The sequence below is a fragment of the Eleutherodactylus coqui genome, chromosome 8 (assembly GCF_035609145.1).
Source record: "Eleutherodactylus coqui strain aEleCoq1 chromosome 8, aEleCoq1.hap1, whole genome shotgun sequence".
NCBI lineage: Eukaryota > Metazoa > Chordata > Amphibia > Anura > Eleutherodactylidae > Eleutherodactylus > Eleutherodactylus coqui.
In genome coordinates, this window is record NC_089844.1 from 135,543,015 (window position 1) to 135,567,690 (window position 24,676).

Below are 24,676 nucleotides of genomic sequence, written 5' to 3' on the forward strand. Positions count from 1 at the left end.
AGAGCTCTAGGAGACGCGGCTCCGGAATTATTTCACAGGCAAAATAAGTTTTTACTAAAAAACAGACAAATCAGGAGAGCTAAAGATTGTGGAGGAACCCATCCACACATACTCGGGCAAAGAACTTGCCCCTGACTCTAAATGTCAGCTGCAGTCCCACCACGGTCTGTACAAGCACTGCGTCTTCTAGGAGCCATAAGATATGCATATGGGAAATGACTCTGCAGCGCCACCTATTGGAAAGCAGTCCCCTCTCCCCCCCCTCTTTTTTTTATTTACTAAGCTAGTGCCTGCTCTAAATCGAGCCTTCCAGTAGGTGGCGCTGCAGAGACATTGTACCATCTCATTTGCATACTAGATTTCCCAGGAGCATTGCATGGCCTATACGTCTCCTCACACCTACTTGGTGCTCTCCCCAAGGAGAAGAAGCTGTACCCCTCCCAACCTAGGGGCCATAAGGAACAAACTACATGGTAAAAATTTCAGTAATTTATATCGATTGTAAGCAATACTTTATATACAATTAAGAAAAAAAAAAACATGCATAGTCCAGCGTACAATGTCCAAAACAGCATTTTCATTAACAAAACAACCAAAAGAAGGAAAAAAGAAAAAACCCAGAACACTGAATTTTTAATACCATGTACACTTTTACTCAGCATGAAAATAGCTGCTGTCAAGACAGTATTTCCACCCCTTCCCTGCCAGAGGGATGAAAGAATCACCTCTCCCTTCTGACAGCAAAGTGGCTAACAATGTCATAGGTTAAGAAATGCTCCCACGTTTCGGCACGCGTTCTACCATTCTGTACAATGATTCAGTCTTTTGCTTGTTGTTTATTTTTTGTAAGTTTTGTGTTTTCCCGCCTTTTTTGCGCCTATTTAAAAAGGGGTAGAACCAGCATGATTTCCACTTTTGATTGCTTGGATTTCAAAATTCTCTCCATAGTTTATTTTTTTGTTGTTTTTTTTTTTAAATACACAGTTCCAAAAAGTTTGAGGGAGCCATTTTTTTTCCGTTTCATGCCCCAGCCATTACAAAGAAATAAAATAAAAAAATAATTATAATAAAATAAAGGGGAGGGATATTTCTATAGGATGGCGAAAAATTGGATCGCATGACTTCGCAGAAAAGACTGTACAAGGGGGATGGGAAAGAGAGGGGAGGAAGGCGGGGGTTATGTTGGGAACATTTGGTGGAAGAGCTTTCTGATGTCTGGGGTTTCCAGAAAGGAAAAAGAAACAAAAAAAAAGTAAACCATGAGGTTTTTTCCTTTTTTTTTTTTTTTTACAGCATCCTTCACCGTGTATCTACCCCCGCCTTATTTTTACAAATGTCCCATGAAAAGAAAAAAAAAATCCCAGTTTGGAAAAGACTGATGTAGTTACAAGTGGCAAAAAGTGAACCCTTTCCCCGTAGTTTGTTTTAGGCTCTTGTAGCTGCAGGAGAACACCCAATAAGACAGTCCTCAAAAAAGAAGAAGAGAATAGAATTACACACATTAGCGTAATTAAAAAAGAGTTCACCCCCTTCACTGCCAGACGCAATACCGCACCAATCTGGCAGGAGGAGGAGATGTGTTCCCCCAGCATAGAGAGTGAGGATGGAAGAAGGGTAGTTCCTCTATCGCTCCTGGGCCGGTTGCCCCTTGTCAAAGCAGGCGGTGGAAATCATGACATCTTGGAGGCGGTTACATTTTGGCCTTCTGGTCGGCTTCAGAGAAAAGGAAAGGAAAAAAAAACAAAAAAAAAAACCCAACATAAAACAATATTCCCGATACACAAATATGTTCAATTGTGTCGAAACTCAGAGCAGCGACTGACAATGAGAGAGAAAGGTGAAGGCGGTGCTCAGCAGCGCTCTGCCATCCTCCGACAGTGCCGGCTTTGAATCTGGCAAATGGGCGGTGGTCTCAGTCCAGACTGAGGCCCTGTGTCCCTGATGTGCAGACCAGCAATGAGTAGGCAAATAAAAATTCGAACAATGTCCATTAAGGGGTGGAAGGAATGGGAGGGATAGATATTTATATATTTATATTTATATATAACAAAGGTAGGGGGGGGGGGGGGGGCGGACAGAGAGAGCAAGAGAACGAGAACCCCCCCTTCCCATCCACCATTGCAGTTCTCCAGTTCGCTGCCGTTTTGTGGATGCTACAATCCCTCAACAAACTTTTCCAAGGTATCCCCTGAAGTATCTCCAACAAGAGACAAGTCATTCGAGAGGGCGCCACGGTTGGGAGGGTTGAGCTGGGGAAGCATGGCGCTCTGTTCAGGGTTTCCCAGGTGACCCTGGTCTAAGGAGGTTCCTATTGAAGCTGCCAGGCCTGGGTGAGGTGAGCCCGTCTGTGGCGAGACATGGTGAGGAGAAGGCTGCGGCTGTACACGAGGTGAAGGGCTGGAATGTGGAGGTTGTGACTGAGGGCGGGGGGACTGGACGGGGGCAGGTGAGCGCACCTGATTGCTCAGGGAGGTTGCAATTTGTTGGCCAGGTGGAAGATGAGTATTCGGGGGCTGGCCCGTCAGGAGATGCTGTTGAGGGCTCATGGGATTAGGCTGCCCAGTGGAAGCAATCTGCTGCTTGAGCTGTTGCTGTATCCGCAATGCTTGCTGAAGGCTTGCCGGTGTCCCATCTGCAGTCAATCCCTGCTGTGCCATCTGCGGGATCTGTCCCATAGGTCCACTCTGAATGGACAGGTGTTGCATACGTTGCTGTTGTAGAGCTTGAGACTGTGCGTATCCTCCTTGCGGTTGCTGGAACTGCCCATGAGCTGCCATCCCTCCTGCCATGCCGGCTCCGCTCTGCTGCTGCTGCTGTTGTTGCTGCTGCTGCTGCTGCATTATCTGCCGTCGTAACATTTCTCGATACTGTGGGTTCAGGTTTGCTAAACTGGGATTGTGACCTGAATTCATGAGGCCAATGCCTTGGCTCTGTGGGTTCATCCCCGGCTGTTGCTGGGGAACATTGGGCCTCTGCACCCCAACTTGCATGGGATTCATGTTCTGCAGATTGGGCTGAGGATGCATGCCAGGTTGCTGCGGTGGCTGTTGTGGCGCCTGCTGTGGCTGCATGCCAGGCTGATTGGCCACATATTTTGCAGTTCTTTGCTTAATAAAAGCAGCCATTAACTGAGGGTTTGATTTCAAGATGTTGAGCACCTGTTGTTGCTGCTGGGGAGAGCTGGGAGACTTAAGGGTACGGAGAAGGTCTTGCAAAGCATTGGGCGATATGTTGCGTGGCTGCTGCTGCGGAACTCCTTGCATTCGGGGCCCTGCCACTGCTTGCTGAGTAGCAGCCATTTGCATCATGGCAGGACGCTGGATATTTTGCTGTAATTGGGGCTGTTGCGGCATGGGATTTGTAGACCACTGTCCCGGCTGCATACCAGTCATAAGAGGAGGGGCATTGAGTGGACCAGGCCGTGGCACATTCATACCCATTTGCTGCAAAGAATTTACTGGCCCAACAGTTTGATTCACCATACCCGGGCGTACGCCGGGCATTGCCTCAATATTTGTAACGCGAAACAGCTGTTGCTGCTGCTGCGCCTCCAGCTCTATCTGACGGGCGGCTGCGACGGCCGCCGCGGGAGGCGGCTGTACAGAAGGCTGGGAAGCAGGAGCAACGGGTAATGAATTGGATGGCTTTCCCTGCGATGACACATTGGTAGGCTGAGTCCTAGCCACACTAGGGAAGCCTGGTGAGGCCATTCCTCCAGGAGAAGGCTGGGGGGCAGGCTGTGGAGTTTGGGGAGTACTGGGTTGTTGGGTGGGTGTTCCAGGAGTTGCGGGTGTAGGGGAAGGTAGAGGCTGTTGAGGAACTGTTCGTGTGTTCATGGTAGCCATACGCCGCCTCATGAGCTGCGCCTGCTGCAGTCTGTGTTGTATCTGTTGCTGCCGTAGCTTTTGTTTGATGTTGAGACAGAAAGGAACGGGGCACTTGTTCTCCTGGCAGTGTTTTGCATGGTAGCAACACAATGCAATAAGCTGCTTGCAGACGGGACACCCTCCGTTTGTCTTGCGCTTGCAACCCTTTGTATGCTGAACCACCCTCTTCATCTTCTGACACGAAGGAAGCGAGCAGTTGGCATTGCGACACTGGCAGGCGTGCACCAATGACTGGATACAACGTTGGATGCTCAGACGCCGTGATTCTTGTGGGCTCTTTGACTGCGCTTCTCCTTGACTATTGCCCTCATCATCCAGACCCAGACCCCATTTAACCATCTTGTGCTCGTGACTCTTCGAGTTGTAGCAGTTCACACATAGATCGTAATCCTGTAAAGGATTTGGGAAAGGGTTAACCCCATCATAGTAGACACATTGTACCCACAACACAGACCGATCCATATGAGCATACTCACCTCGCATACAGTGCAGTGCCAGCGAGTCTCCACGTGGTGCTTGCATTCATTACAGGTATACACAAATCTGTCTTGTCCCTGTGTGTGCAGCTCCACCAACATACACAGCGTAGACCACTTGGAGCGACGCAACGAGGAGAACTCCCAGTGCTTGTCACGGGCCAGAGTCAGAAATGCATCACGTCCATCCATCAAATCACAGCTCAGGAGGGGATCCGGATCCGCAATCGGTGGAAGAGAGTTGATTACTGGACCCGCATAGAAGTGGATCACAAAAAACACCTACAAAAAGAAGCCAGTAGATATTAATGGCCAAGCAATGGATGAATATACAGAAAAAAAAAAAGAAAAAAAAAAACGACAAAAATGAATCCACTACAGAATTAACACACAAACCCTCAAAACTGCCTCAATACCAACAACCATAGATCTAAATCCTATCCATTCACATTACGTTCTTGGCTAATGTCTGAGGTGGATGTCCGAGAATACTTCCAATGTATAACTCCAACAGAAGCCTCTCGTGTTTCTTACGGTCTCCCTCTCTATAGGAAACCACGGAGTCTACGCATCCTGTAGCTATGCCTACAGATACTGGCTCAGCGTAAGCAACGGGAACTCTCTACGTACACTGGGAGCCTATAGACATCTCAGAAATATAAGTTGGAGAATACGTCCAATGTACCCAAAAACAGCCTTAGAAACAGATGACTTACATGTCAATTCTGGGAATAAACCCTTGATCACCCATTCACAGTATAGTTGATAAATGTCTGGTAGATGGGGGTCTCACAGCTGTGACCTCTGCAGGTCTTAGTGGGGGTTGTCCCACTTCTAGCAGTTTTAACTGCAAGAAGCTGATGGCGACGTAGATAGTGCAGTGGCCCAGTGGGTACTGCAAGCAGAGTCTATTGAAAAGAATGGGCCTACAGTAATAACCCAGGCCACTGTACAATATACATCACCATCTGCTTCCTGCAGCAATACACCTAAAAGTGGTGGAACCCTTTAAGTAGGGAGGGGGGCGGTCACTCGTTCCCCTTTTCTTCTCATTGCACCTCCTGCAGTGAGGAGAATGGAATGACAGCCGAGCAGGTGTGCTGTCACTCCATTCCTTGCAATGGGACTGCTAGGGATAGCCGAGTACAAGCGTTTGGCTATCTCTGGAGTCCTATACGATTGAATGGAGTGGACTTTGCTGCCAATCTAAGTAAGCACTTCCTCACTGTGTAGTGGTGCAGCGACAAGGAGAGGGGGTCATGTGACCATCATTCTCATCATCAGTCGGTGTCCCAGCAGTGAGACCCCAGTTAGATATTCATCTGCAGAATAGGTGTTAAGTATGAATTCTGGTACTACCCAACTATCATCCCAGTATCCCCTCTAAAGCCTTCACACCATCAGTCGACCATACCTCTTTATGTTTCTCCATGGTGGCATAAAGTTTCTGGCTCAGATCATTGCACACGTTGGGCATGCTAGTTTTCTTCTTGTTAGCCCGGCTCATACTGCTTTTATTCTTGTTGGTCTTTTTGTTATTTTTCTTCTTGGCATTCTTGCTGTCTCCCTGGCAGCCCTGCAACGTTAAAGAAGTTGCAAGTCAAGTTAAATTCTCTTAAAAAGTTAATGGATCACAGTTAAAATATCCAATTATCTCAAATAGACCCCATCATAGCTTGGCCCAAGCTCATAAATAAATCCTTACCTCGGTGGTCTCACAAGCTGCTGTGCTCTCCTCCTTTTTCCTCTCTTCTTCCTCTTGCTCTAGCTCTTTAATGCTTTCTTCCAGCACATTAGGCCAAAAGTCCCCTTCAAAATACGGAAGCTCTTTGGCACTGGTAAGACGATCCTCGGTGGCCTGCTTAAATATGTCCTGTGCCGCAAAATGCAGGAAGGGATGTTAAACTATGCTTAGGAAAAAGGGTTTTTTTCCAGCAAAAAAAACAATTCAGCATGTTTCAATGCAGTATAATATAAAAGTTACTAGGTGTGGGTCTGGCTGCTTCAGATTAAGTTATGGAAATGAGGGAAGTATACGGTTATTCTGCACTGAAATGAATGGCACTTCCAGAAACTACTGCTCCTTCACCAATCACACTAGAACACCTCTATAGGTTATCCTATGGGAAAATGCCTTGTAAACTCCTAACCATACTTTACCTTATAGTCATGTATTATACGTTCTGCGAAGGCTTTATCCAGCATCTTTTTGTACCACTCCTGTAAACGTTTGGGTTTGGGAATTTTCTGGTCAGGCGGGTGACAATGAAAAATATAATCATCGCCTTCACTGGGAGGACAGGCCCAGATATGTCCTGTGACATAACTGAAGAAACAAGAGAAGGAGGGTGAAAAACAATAAATCATCCGTCTAGACCCCATAATCATATACGGAAAATCTGGTTGTCTGATTTAAGATGCAGCTTTCAAATAAAATTAGGCAATTCTGATTTAAAGGCCCATTTTTATCTTATAAAGTGATTGCATGTCACTAATATGCACACTAACATAATATAATCATGGGGACCCCCACCCATCCCAAGAAAGAAGCCGCCATAGTAAGCTTTCATATAATGCACTTGAATAGGGTTGTGCTGTAACACAATGAAGGGGGACAAAATGTTGTGGCCCCTTCATTCTTAGAGTCTGTTGTATGCTAGCAATATACCATCACTTTAACATGGGAATATCCCTTTAATAGAGATGGGTCTATAATTTGAAACCTCCATTAAAAGGCATTTTCCAGGACTGAACTGATTGATGGCCTGTTCCCAAGATAGTTGATCGGCAGGGGTCCATTGCCCGTCAGCAGTTTGCTAGGCTGTACAGAGCCAATGTGCTGCAGAGAGGCCCACAGCTCCATAAAACTGCAGTGGCCCAGGAAGGTATTGCAGGCAAATCCTGCTATGCTACAGAGCTGTATTTTTCCAGCAACACACTGGCTCCATACTGCACTGCAGCAGCTGGCAATTAGCTGAACAGTCAGGGTCCCTGCTACTACTAATGACCTAGCAGTAAGTATAGAGCGTCAATAGTTCAGTCCTGGGAAACCTCTAAGTGATAATATCTTGGGGAGGATTTTACATGTCAGCCCACTTATGTCAAAGGGCACCACGTGACGCATCATTGCCTTTGTGGAAGCACTACAGGGGTTAAATACGTTGTGCGGTTTCTTTGTAGGTGATCATTGAGGTCCCGGCAACAGGCCAATATGATCAGCTTATTGTTGGCTGAACTGTTCTAACAAGAAGGGTAAGCCCAAAGCAGTCAACCCTTCAAATTATACTTTCCTTTCATTACCACATTTAATTACCCACAATGCATTTTAAATTAGTATATAGAAATAAAAAAATTGTGTAAGAGAAAGACAAAAGAAAAAAAAAAAAAAAAAAGTTACCCGAGTTTCTTCACATATTCCAGATAGCCAATGAGTATCTCATGGTAAACCGCTGTTCGAAGGCTGCGTGGCCGGAAGAAGTGAATACTGTCCAAGTAGGAGATGTACACACGCCTGCAGAGAGACCGCAAGGTAAGACATACGGGACTGAAACATTGAAACATTTACATATGTTCAGAGCGACTGTGCCCATATAGCACTGCGGAGCTGTACTGAATGTGGCTCATGTACCAATATTCATACAATACAAAACATGTCAGACTGGCAGTTCAGTTCACCTGGTGTTGGGAAGTGGGCAATCCGATCCATATTCCTGCACATGCATGCCAAAGAAGCATACGTCCACTCCATCAATCTCCTCAAAGGCAAAAAGTGCCTTAGTACGGTAAGGGAAGGACTCGGGCATCTCACCTGTATCAACAAACCTTAAGAAGGGAGAGATCAAGACAATGGATAAGCGATAAAGAAAAAACTCAAAAAGGCCATTTCAAGTATAGGCCCACATTCTTCAAAAGTAATCCATAACTATGCAGGAGGGTCAACCACTACTAATTTCAGGCTTCAAATTTATACCTAGATTTCATGCCAGGCTTGACTTCCACCGTCTTATCAGAACTAGCCACCACCCTGACCGAAACCTCTCCAGCCTCAGGATGATTCTGCCGCCGAAGAAACTTATTTACACGGTCTTCCAGATGACTTCCGAGTCGAGTTGTCTGAAGTCCTAAAGAAGGGAACAAACAAATCCATGTAAACCTCGGGAAGACATCGTAACATTTCCATAAACCAATGCAGGAGGAATTCAATGCTTTTTACTGATTTACAAGGACGGGGGCCATTTGGAAAAAGATCATTTAAAAAGAAGGGATAAAAGTTGGAGTAACTCACTCTTTGCGCAAAACTTGTTCTCCTTCCGTGTCCTTCCAGTTTTCTTTAAACAGTTATCACAGACAAATCTGAAAGGTACAAGGACTGTGATTAAGACCAAATCAATTAAAAGTACCAATCCGATACATAGAGCTTGTCCTCAGTAAAGCTGTCCATATGCACTGTGTTGACAGAAGTATTGGGACCCCCACCAATCCTGTGCTGTCAGGCGAAGGAGATACGCATACCGGATGTGTGAGCATTAGTTACAAAGGAGGGTATCACACAGGCATATCCCAGTACAGAAACCATCAGAATGGCACCGGGTGTAGAGCTGACAGACTTCTAGCGGGGTATGGTGGTGGAATGTCACCTGAGCAACCAATCAGTAAGTGACATCATAACGCTGTTGGACCTTTAAAGTCTATTGTGGGCAAGGTTATTGGAAAATGCTAAATATCTGTTGTGTGCGCAGTGCAGCCACGTTCGGAGAGATCTCAAACTTACAGAACGTGGATAACGAAGCCTTGTATGAGCTGTGAAGGCGTCATGCACACTCCCTCAGGAGTTCTCACTGGCCATTAAAACATCCATTAGCTGCAGAACCATCCGTAGGAACTACATGCGAAGGGTTACCATGGACGAGCGGCTGCACACAAACCCAACATCACAGCAGTGAATGTACAGAGGTGCCTGTGACCGCACTTATTTACAGTCCAAAAACGACTCTCTAAGTGTGGAAGCAAGAGTCGTGGACAGCTGAAATCACAGTATACCATCTTCTGATTGGATGGCCGCACTTAGGTGTGGGGATTGCCTGCAGAGCAGTTTCTCCACGATTGCACCGTCACAACAGTAAAGTTTGGAGAAAGTTCTGTTATGGTGTGGGAGTGCTTCAGCTGGGAAGAACTAGAGCCATTGGTTATAGTGAAGTCCTGCCTCAACACTAATGGGTACAAAGACATTTCAGACGATATGCCATTGCCTACGCTGTGGCAATCAGTGTCTCTAACAACATGACCGAGCTCCATGTCGTACAGCACGCAGTGTTGAGGCTTGCTTTGAGAAGCAGAACATCTGCAAACTTCATTGGCCAGCCCAAAGTCTAAATCTCAATCCCATCGGGGGGGGGGGGGGGGGGGGGGGGGGAAATGATGGACGTATACAATCGGACGGTCTTCTCGAGGAACGGAGGCAAATGCCTTCCCACGCATCTATCGGTATTTGGTGGTAAGCATGCCTAGGAGGATTACTGCAGCCAAAAGTGGCACAACACTAATGAAAAATTTAAATAAAAGTCAAATTTTACCACCTTCTGTGTGTGTCCCAATATTTTTGTGAACAGTGCATTTTAGATAGCTGTCACCTGCCAGTTATCTCTCTGCACCCCACACATGTTCTAAATTGGAAGATGAGAGCAGGTTTCTTGCAAGACTCTTCAGACAGCGGCTTATCTCACCGAGAACAAAAGGATTTGGCATGTTGAAATGCAACCACCTAATCCTTTTCTCCCCCCCGACATATGCAGTTGTTGGAGAGCCAGGAGGCTGCCATACATGTTAGATGATCGGCTGATCCAGTTAACCTGATGTGTATGACTAGCTTAAAAGACCAATTCATTAGTTTCTATGTGCTGCTTAGTAATTGGTGATAAAGGTCAATTCAGACATACGTGTCTTACATGTCAATATGGTCAGATCAAAGCAGGAAGAGACCAACTTACCCAGATGGCCAAATGATGTCGTAGTGTAGCACACAGATCTGATGCATTTTCCTCCCACATTCTTTACAATCCACAAACCTGAAGACGACAGAACAAAAAGGGATTGTAAAAGCTGCAAAGCAGCATGGGGATAAACGGATTGCTGGAGTGTTACTCACGGTTCAGGATCCAGCATGTCGTTTTTCTTTTTCTCAAACTGATCTTTGGAGATTGTCCTAAAGAGAAATTAAATCATCTAGTGAGCCGTTACCTTTGTGAACCTGTCAGGTGTCTTTTATACAGTTCATTAACCTACAGGCATCTCATATCCTCACTATTACCTTCAGCATAGATTATTACACAACCACAAGTTGGAGCATAGCTTTAGAAGTGAGATAACTTACGTTTGAGGCTGGGAAGGATCATCTCCTAGAGTTACATTGTCACCTTGAATCTCGGTGAAACACTTTTCACAGAAGTGATACCTAAAATGGAAAAACAATGGAGTTGTCATGACGACAAATATTAGCCTCGCTAAAACGGCAGTATTTTAGCAAACATTTACATAACTTAATAGTTTTTACTTTTGTCTAATGCACATGCATCAGTATTAGTTCAGCCACATATACATGTAAGTGACACTTGAAAAGCGGCATCTCTGCTGAAAAAAAGTGGAATGATAGATGCTTTCTAGAGAAGAGGACCCAACTAGATGATTACTTGAACATGATTGAAGACCACAAGTTACCTGTTCTGATAGCTGAAATAGGCGGCATCCCGAGGGATGGTACACAGCTGCTTCCCGTAACAGCACAAAGTCTGTGGTGAGAACTCAAACTGGGGGAAAGAAAAAACACATGATAGAAAATGAGATTCCTCCTCAATTCACCTGAATAAAAGCCTTTTACACAACCCAACAGTGCAAATGAGGAGCTGTGCAGCCAACCACCAATGACCGCTCTACTGCGACAATTACTATCGTTAGTCCCCTAGTAGAGTCTGAATCGGTCTGTGTAAAGGGCCCAGTAAACTAATGCCGATTTACCAGAACATAACTACTGTATTATAAAAAAAGAACCTTTAATCCAAATCTTACCTTCCGTCCACAGCAGTAGCCCAGTGATTGCATAACGGGGTCAATTTCCTGCTCAAACACCTCAGCAAGCTTGGTGCAGTATTTGTAAACCCGGGAAGTCTTGCGGTTATATAGCCAAGCATTATTAAACATGAGCCACACATCATCCACATACTGCCATGGCTCCTGGTACTGCCCTGTATCAAGCTTCCGCTTTATAGTTGACAAGTCCATGGGATTCTTCACAATATCAAAGTAATCCTAGAATTTAAAAAAATATATATATAATATTGAGGCATACAAGTATGTAAGTTTAAGGCTCTGTTCACATCTAGATCCCAAAATCCTACAGGAAACACTAGAGGGCATGGCAGAAGCCGGACAGAACACCCATTATAGTCAAATCAGGTCCATCTGGCCAGATTTGTCCAGTCACACAACCAAACTGTTCGACAGGGATTCACTTTTTCATCTCTCATGATGAAATCACAAAACCTGCACACATGTGAACAGAGCCTAACATTTAAAATAAAAAAAAAATTCAATAAATTCAAGGGCGTCATACAGAGAAAGGGTGCAAAATCTAACAAGCAACTTTGTCCAATGGGTCATCCCGTATAAAAGCAGGATCCGACAGGCTATAGAGTAAGACTCGTTCACTAGTCACTTCATTTCAGTGTGCTGAAATGGAGACTAATGAGCAACTTCTCATTCAGTGAAAACAGGCAGTTCATCTATGATTGACTGACTGTTCATAGCTAATGAAGGCAGGCGGCCAGAAGAGATCTCCAATATGCTCTGCCTCCATTCACTGAACGGCTACCACTCCTGTATGAAAGCATAAGCACATGACAATTGTCCCTGTGTAAAGATACCCTTAGTGAGGCATCCTTGCAGCAGTAAAGATCCATCAGATGATCTGAACCATGAAGTGGTTTTATTAACTTTTTGTACTAAAATTACTTACCGGTATGCCCAGCAACTGTGGATCAACTGGTTGCCGGAAAGGCAATGACTCTGGATCTTGCCGATATAGTGCTTCAAGCGTAGGCATCAGGGCTTGGCGCAGCTCCTCCGGCTTAAATACTGATATAAAAGAAAAGAAACGTTTGAGATCTTCATTTTTACCATAATCAACCAGAAAAAAAATATAAAACACAAATCCAGATACTCGTACTTACTCTTTTTCCGAGGCTGAGAAGGCAATGTGGACGGAGGCGTAGTGTTATTACTTGCATTCTCCTCCTCTTCCTTGGGTTCAGCTTTTATCTCTGGCTTCTTTTCCTCAACTTCCATGGGTTCCGTTTTAGGCTCTGATCCTTCAACTGGTGCTTCCTTTACCTGAGTGGGTACCTCTTCTTCCACCTATAGAGAGTATGGTGCAAGATCGGACTACATGTTCTTGATATACATCCAGTTCCGAGATAACCCCCTTCCCTCCAAAGTCCGCTCTCTGCTGCACAAATGCCAACCATCATGCTGGAAATTACCTCTGTCTTAGGCTCCACTGGGTTCTCGCAAGGCTCTGGCTCCTCGGTTTTGCTTTCTTGCTTGACCTCCATCACTGGATGATCGGCGGCCGATTGGTTGTCAGTGCTAGCTACCGAGGCAGGAGTAGGCACACGGTTGTCAACACTTGCAGCTGCCTGGGAAAGCTGAACACACAACCAACAAAGGTTTTACTAGAAGCTCAGTCATAGATTACATGCAAGTATTAATTGGAAGAGAAAGCCATTAAAAAAACCCCCCCACAAATATTCGGATATTATCTACTCACTGGAGTGCCAGGAGCTGCAGCATGCACAGATGTTGGTTGCAGCTGAGATGGCTGTGGGGTCGGCACAGATTGGCTGGGCACAGGAGTAGGAGGCTGTGGAGTGGGCTGAGCCTGGGCAGCTGCCTGCACCGTTGGGGTGCTCTGTGTCTGCATGGCATTAGGGACGGAGCCAGGTGTAGGAGCTGGGGTCTGCCCAGCTGGTGGAAGGGGAGTGGATGGCTGGGCTGGTGCTGCTGGCTGTGGTGGTGTCATGCCAGTAGGTGCTGGATGCTGAACAGGAGGCATCCCAGCAGCAGCAGCAGTGACTGAAGGAGAGGTCTGATGGAGGGGAGACTGGGAGAGGGCTGGCCTGGGAAGCTGACTGGTTTGAGGGCCCAGTATGTTCATGGAGTTGCTGATTGGCAAAGATGCAGTAGGTGCTTGCCCCTGCTGCAAAAAGAAACGAAACAAAACAAATCATTTACGTATTCTTATGCAGCAGTGCCCACGCGATCTATATAGAAGATGCCTTACCTGTGACACCGCGGCCGCTGCTCCCGTTTGCCCTAGCGTCACTCCTAAACCAGCATTATTGGTCTGAAACTGCGCTTGTTGCAAGAACTGATTCTGAGTCTGTGCTGGACCCATCAGATTATTGCCGTGTGAACCCATCATGGTCTGTGGCTGTGACATGCGAGAAGGAGACATTGCCATCTGTGGAAGGAATTAGCAAAAAAAAACACTTAAAAAGGGCTGTTCAGTTGTGAACTATTGATGGCCTATCATCAAGATAAGTAATCAATAGTAGATCGGCGGGGTACATTGTCAGACTCCTGATGATCACCTGTGAACTGGGCTGATGCGTTTCTGCATAGAGAGAATTTCTGCAGGAAGCAGACAGCTCTCTTCTCATTGCAGTGGCCTTACTTGGTATTACAGGAAGTTTTCATTTCAAATTGGAACTTTGCCTGCAATACCAAGCCAGGCCACTGCAAAGATAATAGAGCTGTCTGCTTCCTACATAAGTTGGCTCGGTGCATGCATGCACTGGGTCTAGAGAACAGCTGACTTGCAGGAGTCCCTAGCAACAGGTCCCCAATTAATCTACTACTGATGACCTATATTGAGAATTGACCAGCGATAGTTTACAACTGAACAACCCGTTTAACAGGAACCCCAAAATAAATTTTCTAAGACATTGTGCGCCCGTGTATAAGTTACTCACAGCTGGCACTGATCCCATGTTGTTCATTTGTGTGGGGTGGTTGAGCGGGGATGCTGCACGAGGTCCCATAGGAGCAGGAGGAATTTGTACATTCCCAATGGGCATGTTGTTAAACTGATTCATTGCTTAAGAGATAAGAGCACAAAATTGTAAACAGGATTGCAATGGCTTCTATATCATATCATGCATTATATCACACGCTCACCAGATCTGTGATTAAAGGAATGTTTCTTGCAGAACAGATAATTACTTTTGCTTTCAGTTACCCCCCCCCCCCCAATATAATCAGATAAGCCCCACCCACTGTGCATGTGTTGCAGAAATCCGAAGTATAAGAACCCGAATATGGAGAAATATATATAGAGGTTTGGAGTATTAGATAAGATTAGGCCTGGTTACCTGAAGGTAGCTGCATCCTATTCATAGTAACTGGAGACATTGGGAGAGGGCCATCTAAGGAGAAGACAAAAAAAAAAAATCTATTTAATCTTCTTTCACATCATCTTGGGAGTCTTTAATATAAGAGTACGGACTCCACGATACATACTGGCTGGCCGGACAGGCTGTGCTTGGCCCAGAGCAGCGGCTGCCTGTGGAAGAGCTTGGGCCTGCGTACCAGGTGTCTGTAGTGCGGGCTGATTGCCCAGAATGCCTTGTTTCTGCAAACGTGACCTTCGCTTCTCTTCCAGTTCCTTTTGGATTTTGTAGATTTTCTCAGCAAGTAAATGGTAATATTCATCCTAGATGGAAGGTATTAGAGTCTTAGTAAAGCAAATGAGGTCATTCGTATCAAACTACTGCACTCTTCTATACCAAGTCCAGTCAAACTTTTTTCCCCCCATAGCTTTAAAAAGACTACATACCGCAAGTGCCAATAGTGACAGTTGTTTCCAGCCTAAAGCCAATAAGCAACAGCATCTCAACCACAAAGAAAGCTAGGATATTGCTCGGATCTGCTGCTACACTGCAAGTCCGACTACCAGAATGTCCACAATACTCAGAATGAAGATACAGCCCACTATTAAGGCTGCTTTTACATTTGCGTTAGAGGTTCCGTTTATCTGCTCCGTTATGGGAGCAGGAAAGGGGAATCCCCTAGCTGAACGGATTGACTTATGACTAGAGATGAGCGAGCACGCTCGTATGGGGCAGGGGGGAGAGAGATCTCTTTAAACCCCCCCCCATGGTGCTCGGTCAAGTAATCAGTTACTCGACAAGACTGATGCTCGACCGAGCATCAGCCTTAAACGAGCATGCTCGTTCATCTCTACTTATGACAGAACCGAACAGAACCCAACGACTATAGTGGGGTCTGCTTGATTTCCGCTCAGCTATTCAGCATTTTACTGGACATAAAAGTCCTGAATGCAGGACTTTCTTCCAGTATGTTGTGCTGGATCTGCGACGGAGCCTCCAAACGGTGGTTGCAGCGGAGATGTGAAAGTGGCCTTATATACTGTAGCACCTTCACAGTCGTACCCTGCAAAGAAACGCTCCCAGTTAGCCGCTGTGTAGGGAAATGCAGCACAGCCCCATTTACTCAAATGGAGCCACATTACAGTTACCTGCATAGCAGGTCACCAGAAGCCCCCATTGTGAAGGAGAAATGCCCAAGTGTCCTCAGGATATGTGGAGGTCCCAGACGTACAACCCCAGATGACCAGGTTATAGTATATCCTAGCGACGTACCATAACAGAAGATGTTTTTAATTATGTGGTCACACGTACCCTGCTGTTAGCCGACTCGTACATGTCACCCTCCACTTTCCGGGCATAAGCCACCAGATTTTCCATCCGCCGATCTTTCAGGGCTGCAGGGTCAGGAGTAGGGAAGATTGCTTGGACTCTGCAAGAAGGAAAAACCAGCAATAGAGATTTGAGGGGTCTATAACTAATAAACACAATACAACTGCAAAGGCTCACAAGCTTTGCTTACAATTTGTGGACTAGATGGTTTCGGAGGTCCTGGGTCACGTGCTCATGCCAGGCTTTCCTAACCCCTGTTGTAGACGGTTGTGCTGCTGTAGGCATGGTACCCAAGTTGGCAACAGTGCTGGGATTGTTACCGTCACTCAACAATGAGCTGTAACATGAAAAATAAAGTCATGTCTGACAATAAGTCTAATACATGTCTTATTATACCCAACCAACACAATCTTCATTCTAGTTACCATCTCCCTCGACTAGGTCTATTTCACTTACTTTGTATTCGCCAGGGCAGTGGGAAGAGAAGCTTCATTGATCAGGTTGGTTTGTTGTTCTGTAGGCATTCCTCCGGCAGAGAGGTTAATTTGATTACCACCTAAATGGCCAAGTAAAACAACCGCTATTAAAGATCATTTGTACACACATCAGTTCATAGGAAGACCATAGCTCATACTTACCCAGCGTACTGATGCCACGTAGCTGCTGATGAACTTGAGACACTGTCTGCTGCCCAGAGCCCTGAGATGTGTTACCGTAAGGAAGACCCAGTGCAGCATATGCCCTTTGCATGGAGCTGGGATCGATAGGATTGGGGCTGCTGAGGGCAGGTGCAGACTGTTGGGTTCCTCCCACCGCCCCCATGGGAGTCTGCACTCCACTGGAAGGGGATCCCAGGAGAGCTGAGAAGAGAGGAGCACATAAGTCCATGCTTTACAGGGACAAGAGAATGTAAATACGCAGGAGGGATGCCGTTATAGGTCAGTAACACCTATTATGTTATAGCGGTCAAAGATCTGGAATTATTTCCATACCTACTCTGAGCAGTTCTTCCACCAACTGCGTTTATAACAACGACCTAATGCTATTGAAATGGGCAGTTCGAGTCCGACGGAGGCATTAAAGCTCCTGAGCTAGGCTGTGTGTTAAAGGGATTGTCTAAGCTTTTGCAGCTTGATTTAGGTGTACGTCAGCAACTGTATCAGTCTGGGGAGTGCAGTCCTTTTAGTTACATGTACCGCCAATGCAGACTGTAAGTCACCATGCATGTGCGAGTACATGCAAATATTAGGACAGCCTCCTGAGACTGATTTACATGGAGCAAAAAAGGTGGCTGTGTATGTGGCGTCACCGGATCTTGTTGTGCTGCACAGCAGGATCGTGTGACGATAGTACAGAATAAAGAGGAACATTTTGCTACAATGAGTCCACTCCAAATTTCTTTGGGGTTAGATGAAGAGTGCAAAAAAAATTAATTTTGAGTCTGCTGGCCAAAAACCTTAGCTCTCCCTACACCATTGTTCCCCACTTCCAGTCCTCAAGGCACCCCAATGTCTGAGGGACCGACTATAATTACATCACCTGTGCAACACTGAGAAAATCCAGAAACATGACCTATTGGGGTGCCTTGAGGACTGGAGATGGGAAACCGTGCCATACATATTCAGCTTGGCTGAGCAAGCATATATTCAATGGGGTGAGTGGCAGTAACTTAGTTCCCTGGAGAATTAAAAAAAAGGGAATGTTTAAATCTAACTGGCCAATCTTTCCCATCCCCAACATGCATCATTAGGCAGTAGCTGGGACACCCCCTTACACATTAGATAGTGACATTCATTCAGCCATAAGGAGCGACACATCAGGTACTTACGCTGCTGGTTTCTTTTATCGCTGGCATTCTTCAAAGGGAGGCACACCGGACAATCATGCCGTGTACAGTTCTTCCAGTGAGAAATTATTTGTCTTGAGGAAGCGCAGTGGGCAACTATGGAACAACAAAGAAAAAAAAAGTGGGCAAAAATTAAATACCCGGGTAATCTCATTACACATTTCCGTTGGTAAAAAAAAAACAAAAAACAAAAAAAACAACATACTCCACACCTGACGTAACCAACGCTACAAAACTGCTTACCCTGGCAAGCTTTCCCGGCTTGACAGTGGGTCATGTGATTCAGTACGTTCTTCATAGTACGGCAGTGGGGAAGGGCACAATCTCGCATCTCTCCATTGGTTTGCTCACGCCGTTGACACTTGTGGGCATGCAGCAAGAGAACCAGCTGCTGCTGGATGAGTTTGCGTTTTTCCGGGTCAGCAGTAGGGCCGGTTCCCATAGAGGGTGCAGTACCAATGCCAACTTGTTGAACTTGCGCTTGCAAAGGAGACTGCAAAAAAGGAATGGAAAGTCAAACTCGTACTCCTGATATAAACAGACGTATTGCTATCCCAGTGTTTGATGGCCGAGACGGGAAGCAGTCAGTTATTCCCTGACCACCTCGCTGGGTGGTACAGAAACAACGTAGCACAGCGTATAAGAGATCGCCGGGAAATACTAACCATTTCTTATCTGGGCCATCAAACGCAGAGACTGGACAACCCCTGATGTAACGTGTGCTCGGAACTTACCATGTTGGGCACATTGGCTACAGGTGAGCTTTTCATATCAGAAGGGAATGGAGGAAGGCTATTTGCCATGGCAGGCTTGCTGGGAAGCTGAGGATTTACCCCCTGGGCTCGAATTTGTGGCCCTGGTGACTGGTTGAACGCTTGTCCAAAAGGGCCATTGTTTCCTTGCAGTCCCATCTGGGGGAGGAAAAAAAAATATTGCAATGAATAAAGCAATTATATGTAAGCATGCGCAACTTACAGAAAGACCACAGAAGGCTGCAAAAAGGAACACGTCGATCCTCCAAGAGCCATCTACAAGAAGCCGTCACCCCCGCAGGGTACTACGCTTGGCATTCTTCTATCCAACAAGGTGTTACAGGGCTATTCTGCACTAGATACATTGCTTCTAGGACATATGAGGACACATGGCACACAGTCCACGCCGCACTGTTAACAGCATCCCGCTTGTAGTCCGTGAACATCTCAGGGAGGTTGCCACGATGTGCCGACTGGTATTATGCCAACTTCTGAGCAGTGCATTGACATTACAGGCGGCTGTGAACCTCTTGAAGCCTTCAGCAGTTGTGGGGGGTTGTCGTAGCTATAGGATGAGGATATAAGGGATGGGGGTACAAACTGAAGCCTGGGAGTGCCAGTACGCTGCATGTGTCGCCCATAGGCCCCTTGTAAGCAAAACTAAATTAGTATAGTATTTTGTGAGGAGCAGCACGGCAGACTGCGCCATAGCGCTAAGAGGAGGTATGCCAATGACACTTCAACCTTAAGGGCCATTTAAACGGGGCAATTAGCGCTCAAAAAATCATTCAAATGAGCGATAATAGTCCCGTGTAAATGCAAAAAAGTTATTTACCATTCCTTCACTTCTCGTTAGCTTTGACTTTCAAGTCAGCTTAAAAAACAAATCGCTGGATCACGGGATTCGTGTAGACGCTCCCCTCTTAGCATGTCACATAGAAGGTGGAGCGCTAAGCGAGACGTCGGTGAGAACCCAGCGGTGATCTGTCTAAACGCTCTACACGAGCGCCAACAACCCAGCGGTGACGTCAGCCGCCCGTGCAGTCGGTCAGCTGCGAGGAGATCACACGTAGTCGCATCAAGTCACACATTACATTGGTACAGAATTTTCCATGTATCATATAGCCCAAGAACATATAGCTGACTATACCCCCCCCCCCCCCCCCCACTCGACCCTGATAGCGGTTACGAGATTAGCGCCAGAAATCCTTTTCCCGTTAGTATCCCAACTGATATACAATTGCAACCTTTTAATAACAGTGGAAACGTGATGCAGCCCACAGCAACCGACTGGAAGCGCTGACAAATTGCTAAGCAAATAGCCGCCCTCGCGTGTCACCGCCATCGTGTGCCCCGAGCAGCTGAGATTCTTCCTATGAATAATAATCCAGCGGCAGCAACACTTGTCCCTGCAGCCGTACTACCGCTACTACAGCGCAGAGCGGGCATGGGCAGAGGGCGTTAGGGCCCGAGTATTACCCCTCCGGCAGCACCACTCTGGCACCACCTGGGGAGGGGTGGGGGGGCTAAAGTGTTCCGGGTGTGACCTTGTGCAGTCTGTCACATTTCATGGCTGCCTTAGGTGTCAGCCTGGTGCCAGGAGGTGCCATCAGGTGTGACCAATGTATTAAGAGGCTCGTCAGATCATTTCAGCCAATTAATTGACGGTTTATCTGAGGACAATATCACCGAGTAGACGTTCTGACGTATGCAGCGAACAGTCGGCAGACTATTAACTACGGGCCATCTATGGGGTGACTGGCGAAACCATACCATCTATCCGCCTCCTTTAGGACCAATTCATCGAACTTGGTAGGATTTTAGTAAAGGAATCATCCAGCAAAGATCTCTTAAAACGCTGATTCTCTGCTGCCGGTATAGAGCCTTACAGGCCATTTACACGCAACGATTCTCTCTCAAAATTCGTTCAAACGATGGCATATGAGCGATAATCGTTGCATGTAAACGCTGCCATTTTTCATTTGAACGATGATTTTAAAGGGAGCTTAAAATGCATCATTCAGCCTGAGATAACAGGGAGCACGCGCTGTGTTTTCCCCGGGAGCAGCTGATTACAATGTATTCAGCCGACAGCCCGTGCAAGAACAATGGAGCTTGGGTGCAGAGCTCAGACCACATGCGGTGATCTGCAAACAGCTCCAGGAGGCTCTTTTACATGCAAATGAAGCCAAGTGTTAATGGACATTAGTGTCCATTCAGAAGAAATAGAACAATCAGTAGCTAATCCAGTGCAGGGACCTATATGGCGACCAAAACAGAAATGCAAACAAAAATTTTGCAAACAATGACAGGATTTTTTCCAGTCTTGTTGCCATTTGCAGCCAGCCTGATGCTATGTGGCTGTAACAAAATATTTCTATTACTATTGGTTCTGTGACTTGGAGACCGGGTCCAACAGCTGCTTGGTATGTATTCTGCTAATCTTCTGATGGGTGGAGCATTTTCGTTCTCTTCCATTAGCTGGCAGATACATGCATATTATTATTTAAGGTGGTGGGATAGTGTTAGGATGCATGCTTGAAAAAGGCCATTTACCGGCCAAAACGTCGCTGCTTGTATCCAATTTTATGGATTTGAAATAAAAAAAGAAGTTTTCTACTGCATCTCCAGCCTGCTGCGGATCTTCTTTGCAACTTTGATAACAAAATATTGATTGCGCATCTAGCAGATATGCCGAATGTTGAGCATGATTGCTAGAAGACCCACAACACACACACGGCTACCCACCAGGTACAGGTTCATATCAGTGCTGCATACCGACATTTCCCTGGCTAGTAAGTGTTTAGCATGAGCCGTAATGCTATTGGCTCCCGTGCCTGCGACTACTGGAGGGGTTGGTGTGCGGGAAGAGAAAGGGAGAAGAGACTGTATTACTAAGGCATGACACTGCATATTACATGGTCCATTCACACAATGCCCGGCAGCTCCTGCCAATAATACTCCCCCCTCTGTTACAGAAGAGCGAGTATCGTTGGATCGCTCACACGCTGCCATCACGGAGGCAGAACAGGCCCGGGAGCGTTCTCGTCCCACCCGCCTCCATTCACAGTAAACAGATCGTTCAACAATGAATGACTGCCGTTTACACTGACTGTCTCGTCGCTCAATCACTGCATGCGTTTACATGGGGCGATTATTGAGGGAGCACGGGAATCCGAACGATCATCATCCAGTGTAAAGACTGCTCTAGAACAGTTCTCTTCCTTCTCTAGGACCGCTAACTCGCACAACAAAAACATGCACAGGTAACCTTGTTAGTATTAACTGTTTTCGTGCCAATTTCAAACTCAAGTTAGGTCATCAATAGGTGATCAGCGGGGTTCCTTGCTCAGGACCCCAACCGGTCAGCTGTTGGAGCCCCCACTGTCATGGGCAAAGCACAAGGTATGGAGCAGAAGCAGAGCAGCTCCCATTAAAATCAATGAGTTATGCCTGTAATTACCAGCGCCGGCCACTACACAGGGATCGGAGCCATTAGCTTCCACTCCATAACCCGCGTTTTGCTGGTGATATAGAGTGCCTAAACAGCCGATTGGCGAGGGGTCCTGAGTGGCAGACCTCAGCCAACTATTAATAACCTATCGCGAGTATAGGTCAGCAATAAAAATAGCCCAGAAACCCCTTAAATTGCCAAAAAACAAGAGCCAACTAGTATTACCCAATTTGCCATTACACCAGCATTATGGCTTCTACTTGTTTAAAGATCTGTACGCTAGTAACGCCATTCACTTCAAAAGGACCCGGGTGTAGCGGCACACTTTGGTAGTAGTTGGCGAGGACCCCGGCTCTGCATTGTAACGTAGCGCTCGGTTACTTCCTATTTACTTAACCCTTCAAGCCGGAGCACTAAAGCAATTCAGTGCCGGGCACAAATCAGGGGGTGATCATTACTAGGGTAACGTTTGGGCACATTATTGCAGTACTGCCAACGACAGCTGAAATAGAGGGCCCCTAAAACGTTGTCCTGACTAGTTCCTAAGCATCATCCACTGCTGTCGCTAGCAGAAGACTCTCCGTAAAGGCCTGCTGACATGTATGTGGACAACACGCCTGAAGATCTAGAGGTAGGCATGTTCTACAACATACTGGAGCCCCGTGAAAGAACCGACAGCCATTCAGCAGCTCGTATCAGTGTAAATGGGAACACACAAGTCAACCACTTCAAAGCAAAACTAGCGATCGAGACGTAAAAGCCACAACAAACAGGTACGGCCTAGAAACCCAACCAAGAGCCGAGGAAGATCGCAGATAGCAGTTCTGAGTCGAGTAAGCTAAACCATCTCACAAGGGGGCAGCTTTGCTCAAACAGCCTCATTAGATTAGCACCAAAGGTGGTGAATAAGCCCTAACGAAGCTGATCCACCAAATTAATTTATCATTGATCATGGGGGTCCGACTGCTGGGACCCCAACCAATTTAAAGTACGGAAATCCCAATGGTCCTTGAATGACTGGAGTTCTGGTCATACAAGCAGACTGCGGCTCCATTCGTTTCAATGAGACTATCAGAGATGGCCAACTTTAAGTGTTCAGCTCCAATCATTCAGGGACCTTTGAGACTGGTGGGGGTCCCAGTAGTCAGACCCCCACTGATCAGACAGTCATATCCCATCTTGTGAATAGGATATTACGCCATTTCTAAGGCAACAGTTTTTTTTAATGGTGTTGTCCAAAGATTATAATAGAAAAAGTGACATTTTCCCTCGAAACAGCGCCACTCTGGTCCATGGGTTGTGTCTGGTATTGCAGAAAAGCCCAGTTCACCTGGACTGACAATGTACTACAAACGTTATAGGTCAGATAGAAAAAATTGCCAAAGTTAGGTTTCTAAAATATTCAAATCTGTCATTTTGACAAAAACAATGTCTCTCGCTCCGGCAAACCTCATTAGTCCATGTAGTACATGCATCATCATTCATTTACATGGCGGCTTGCAATAATAAATGTCCCCACTAGTGGTAACAGCCCTCTTCTAGGAGGTCTGAGCCGCCAGAACCAAGGCAGCTCTCGTACAAGCTCCATTTATTATATCCTACAAAAGCAGTCAATACACGGTCACCTACCTTTGTCATGGCTCCTGGCTGGTTGGAGGTCATTCCTGTGTGAGCCGGCATAGATGCCGTCCCTTGTGTTAACGTTTCGGCAAGAACACTCCCAGGATTAGCTTGCATGGCCGGCGAGTTGTACTGTAAGCCGGCACCTCGCCCTCTGTTTCCAGGTCCCAATGACCCGTTCAGTACCTGTCCCTGTGTCGGCTGGGCTTGGCTCATTAGTGTGTGCCCAGAGTTGTTATTCAACAGTGCTTGATGCCCTTGGTTAAAGGTAGAGTTCATACAGATGCCCGCTGCCTGTTGAGCAGCAGGACTGCCTGCCACCATGCCAACTTGCTTTTGAGACTGTGAGGTGGGTACAGACGGACCAGGGGTGCCAGCTGTAGGCTTGTTTAATCCAGAAGGAGGGGTTGCAGACAGTCCTTGGTTGAGAGGACTCTTGTTGAGGCCTCCCAGGTTGCCAAGGCCTGGGCTGTTTTGCTGGCCTTGACCTCCCATAGTTTGTTGTACAGGGCTACCCGAGCCCCCTCGTCCCATGCCAGCGCCCAGTCCTGGATTCCCTCCACGAAGAAGATCGGAAAGCGGCTTGTTCTGGGAAGCTGCATCTTGTCCTAGGCCTCCAGTGCTCAAGAGGCTGAGATCTCCGTTTGGAATTAACTCATCTGGAAGGTCATTTTCCAAGTCAAAGAAAGAAAAATCTGGAAAGACAAAAGAAAATGTGTTAACAATCCTGCTACGTGCCTCAAAGATGCCAATTTACACTTCCTACACTGGTACCCGGATACATGCCAGCCCACTTCCATCTTGCAAAAAGGGATATCACCTGCATATGTCTTCACTTTATGATCAGCGGGGGTCCAACCGCTGGGACCACCA

The 24,676-nt window shown here is 46.5% G+C and overlaps 1 protein-coding gene across 1 annotated transcript in view; it reads right to left on the bottom strand.

Moving 5' to 3' along the window:
• Positions 1-471: 471 nt before the first annotated feature.
• The window catches only part of CREBBP (CREB binding protein), a 46,999-nt gene continuing 22,794 nt past the window's right edge, over positions 472-24,676 (bottom strand). Inside the window, exons 2-31 of the mRNA XM_066576482.1 lie at positions 23,813-24,498; positions 18,712-18,888; positions 18,221-18,470; positions 17,960-18,073; positions 16,770-16,991; positions 16,588-16,687; positions 16,322-16,468; positions 16,114-16,231; positions 14,933-15,125; positions 14,785-14,838; positions 14,386-14,510; positions 13,695-13,874; positions 13,182-13,610; positions 12,895-13,059; positions 12,586-12,769; positions 12,372-12,490; positions 11,426-11,665; positions 11,078-11,166; positions 10,734-10,814; positions 10,509-10,565; positions 10,351-10,428; positions 8,649-8,716; positions 8,334-8,484; positions 8,039-8,185; positions 7,761-7,874; positions 6,524-6,689; positions 6,069-6,236; positions 5,778-5,939; positions 4,364-4,645; positions 472-4,277 (exon numbers count right to left, since the gene is read on the bottom strand). Of these exons, the coding sequence (XP_066432579.1) occupies positions 2,154-4,277; positions 4,364-4,645; positions 5,778-5,939; positions 6,069-6,236; positions 6,524-6,689; positions 7,761-7,874; positions 8,039-8,185; positions 8,334-8,484; positions 8,649-8,716; positions 10,351-10,428; positions 10,509-10,565; positions 10,734-10,814; positions 11,078-11,166; positions 11,426-11,665; positions 12,372-12,490; positions 12,586-12,769; positions 12,895-13,059; positions 13,182-13,610; positions 13,695-13,874; positions 14,386-14,510; positions 14,785-14,838; positions 14,933-15,125; positions 16,114-16,231; positions 16,322-16,468; positions 16,588-16,687; positions 16,770-16,991; positions 17,960-18,073; positions 18,221-18,470; positions 18,712-18,888; positions 23,813-24,498 (7,190 nt within the window). The 3' untranslated portion in view covers positions 472-2,153. The remainder of the gene's footprint in view (positions 4,278-4,363; positions 4,646-5,777; positions 5,940-6,068; positions 6,237-6,523; positions 6,690-7,760; positions 7,875-8,038; positions 8,186-8,333; positions 8,485-8,648; positions 8,717-10,350; positions 10,429-10,508; positions 10,566-10,733; positions 10,815-11,077; positions 11,167-11,425; positions 11,666-12,371; positions 12,491-12,585; positions 12,770-12,894; positions 13,060-13,181; positions 13,611-13,694; positions 13,875-14,385; positions 14,511-14,784; positions 14,839-14,932; positions 15,126-16,113; positions 16,232-16,321; positions 16,469-16,587; positions 16,688-16,769; positions 16,992-17,959; positions 18,074-18,220; positions 18,471-18,711; positions 18,889-23,812; positions 24,499-24,676) is intronic.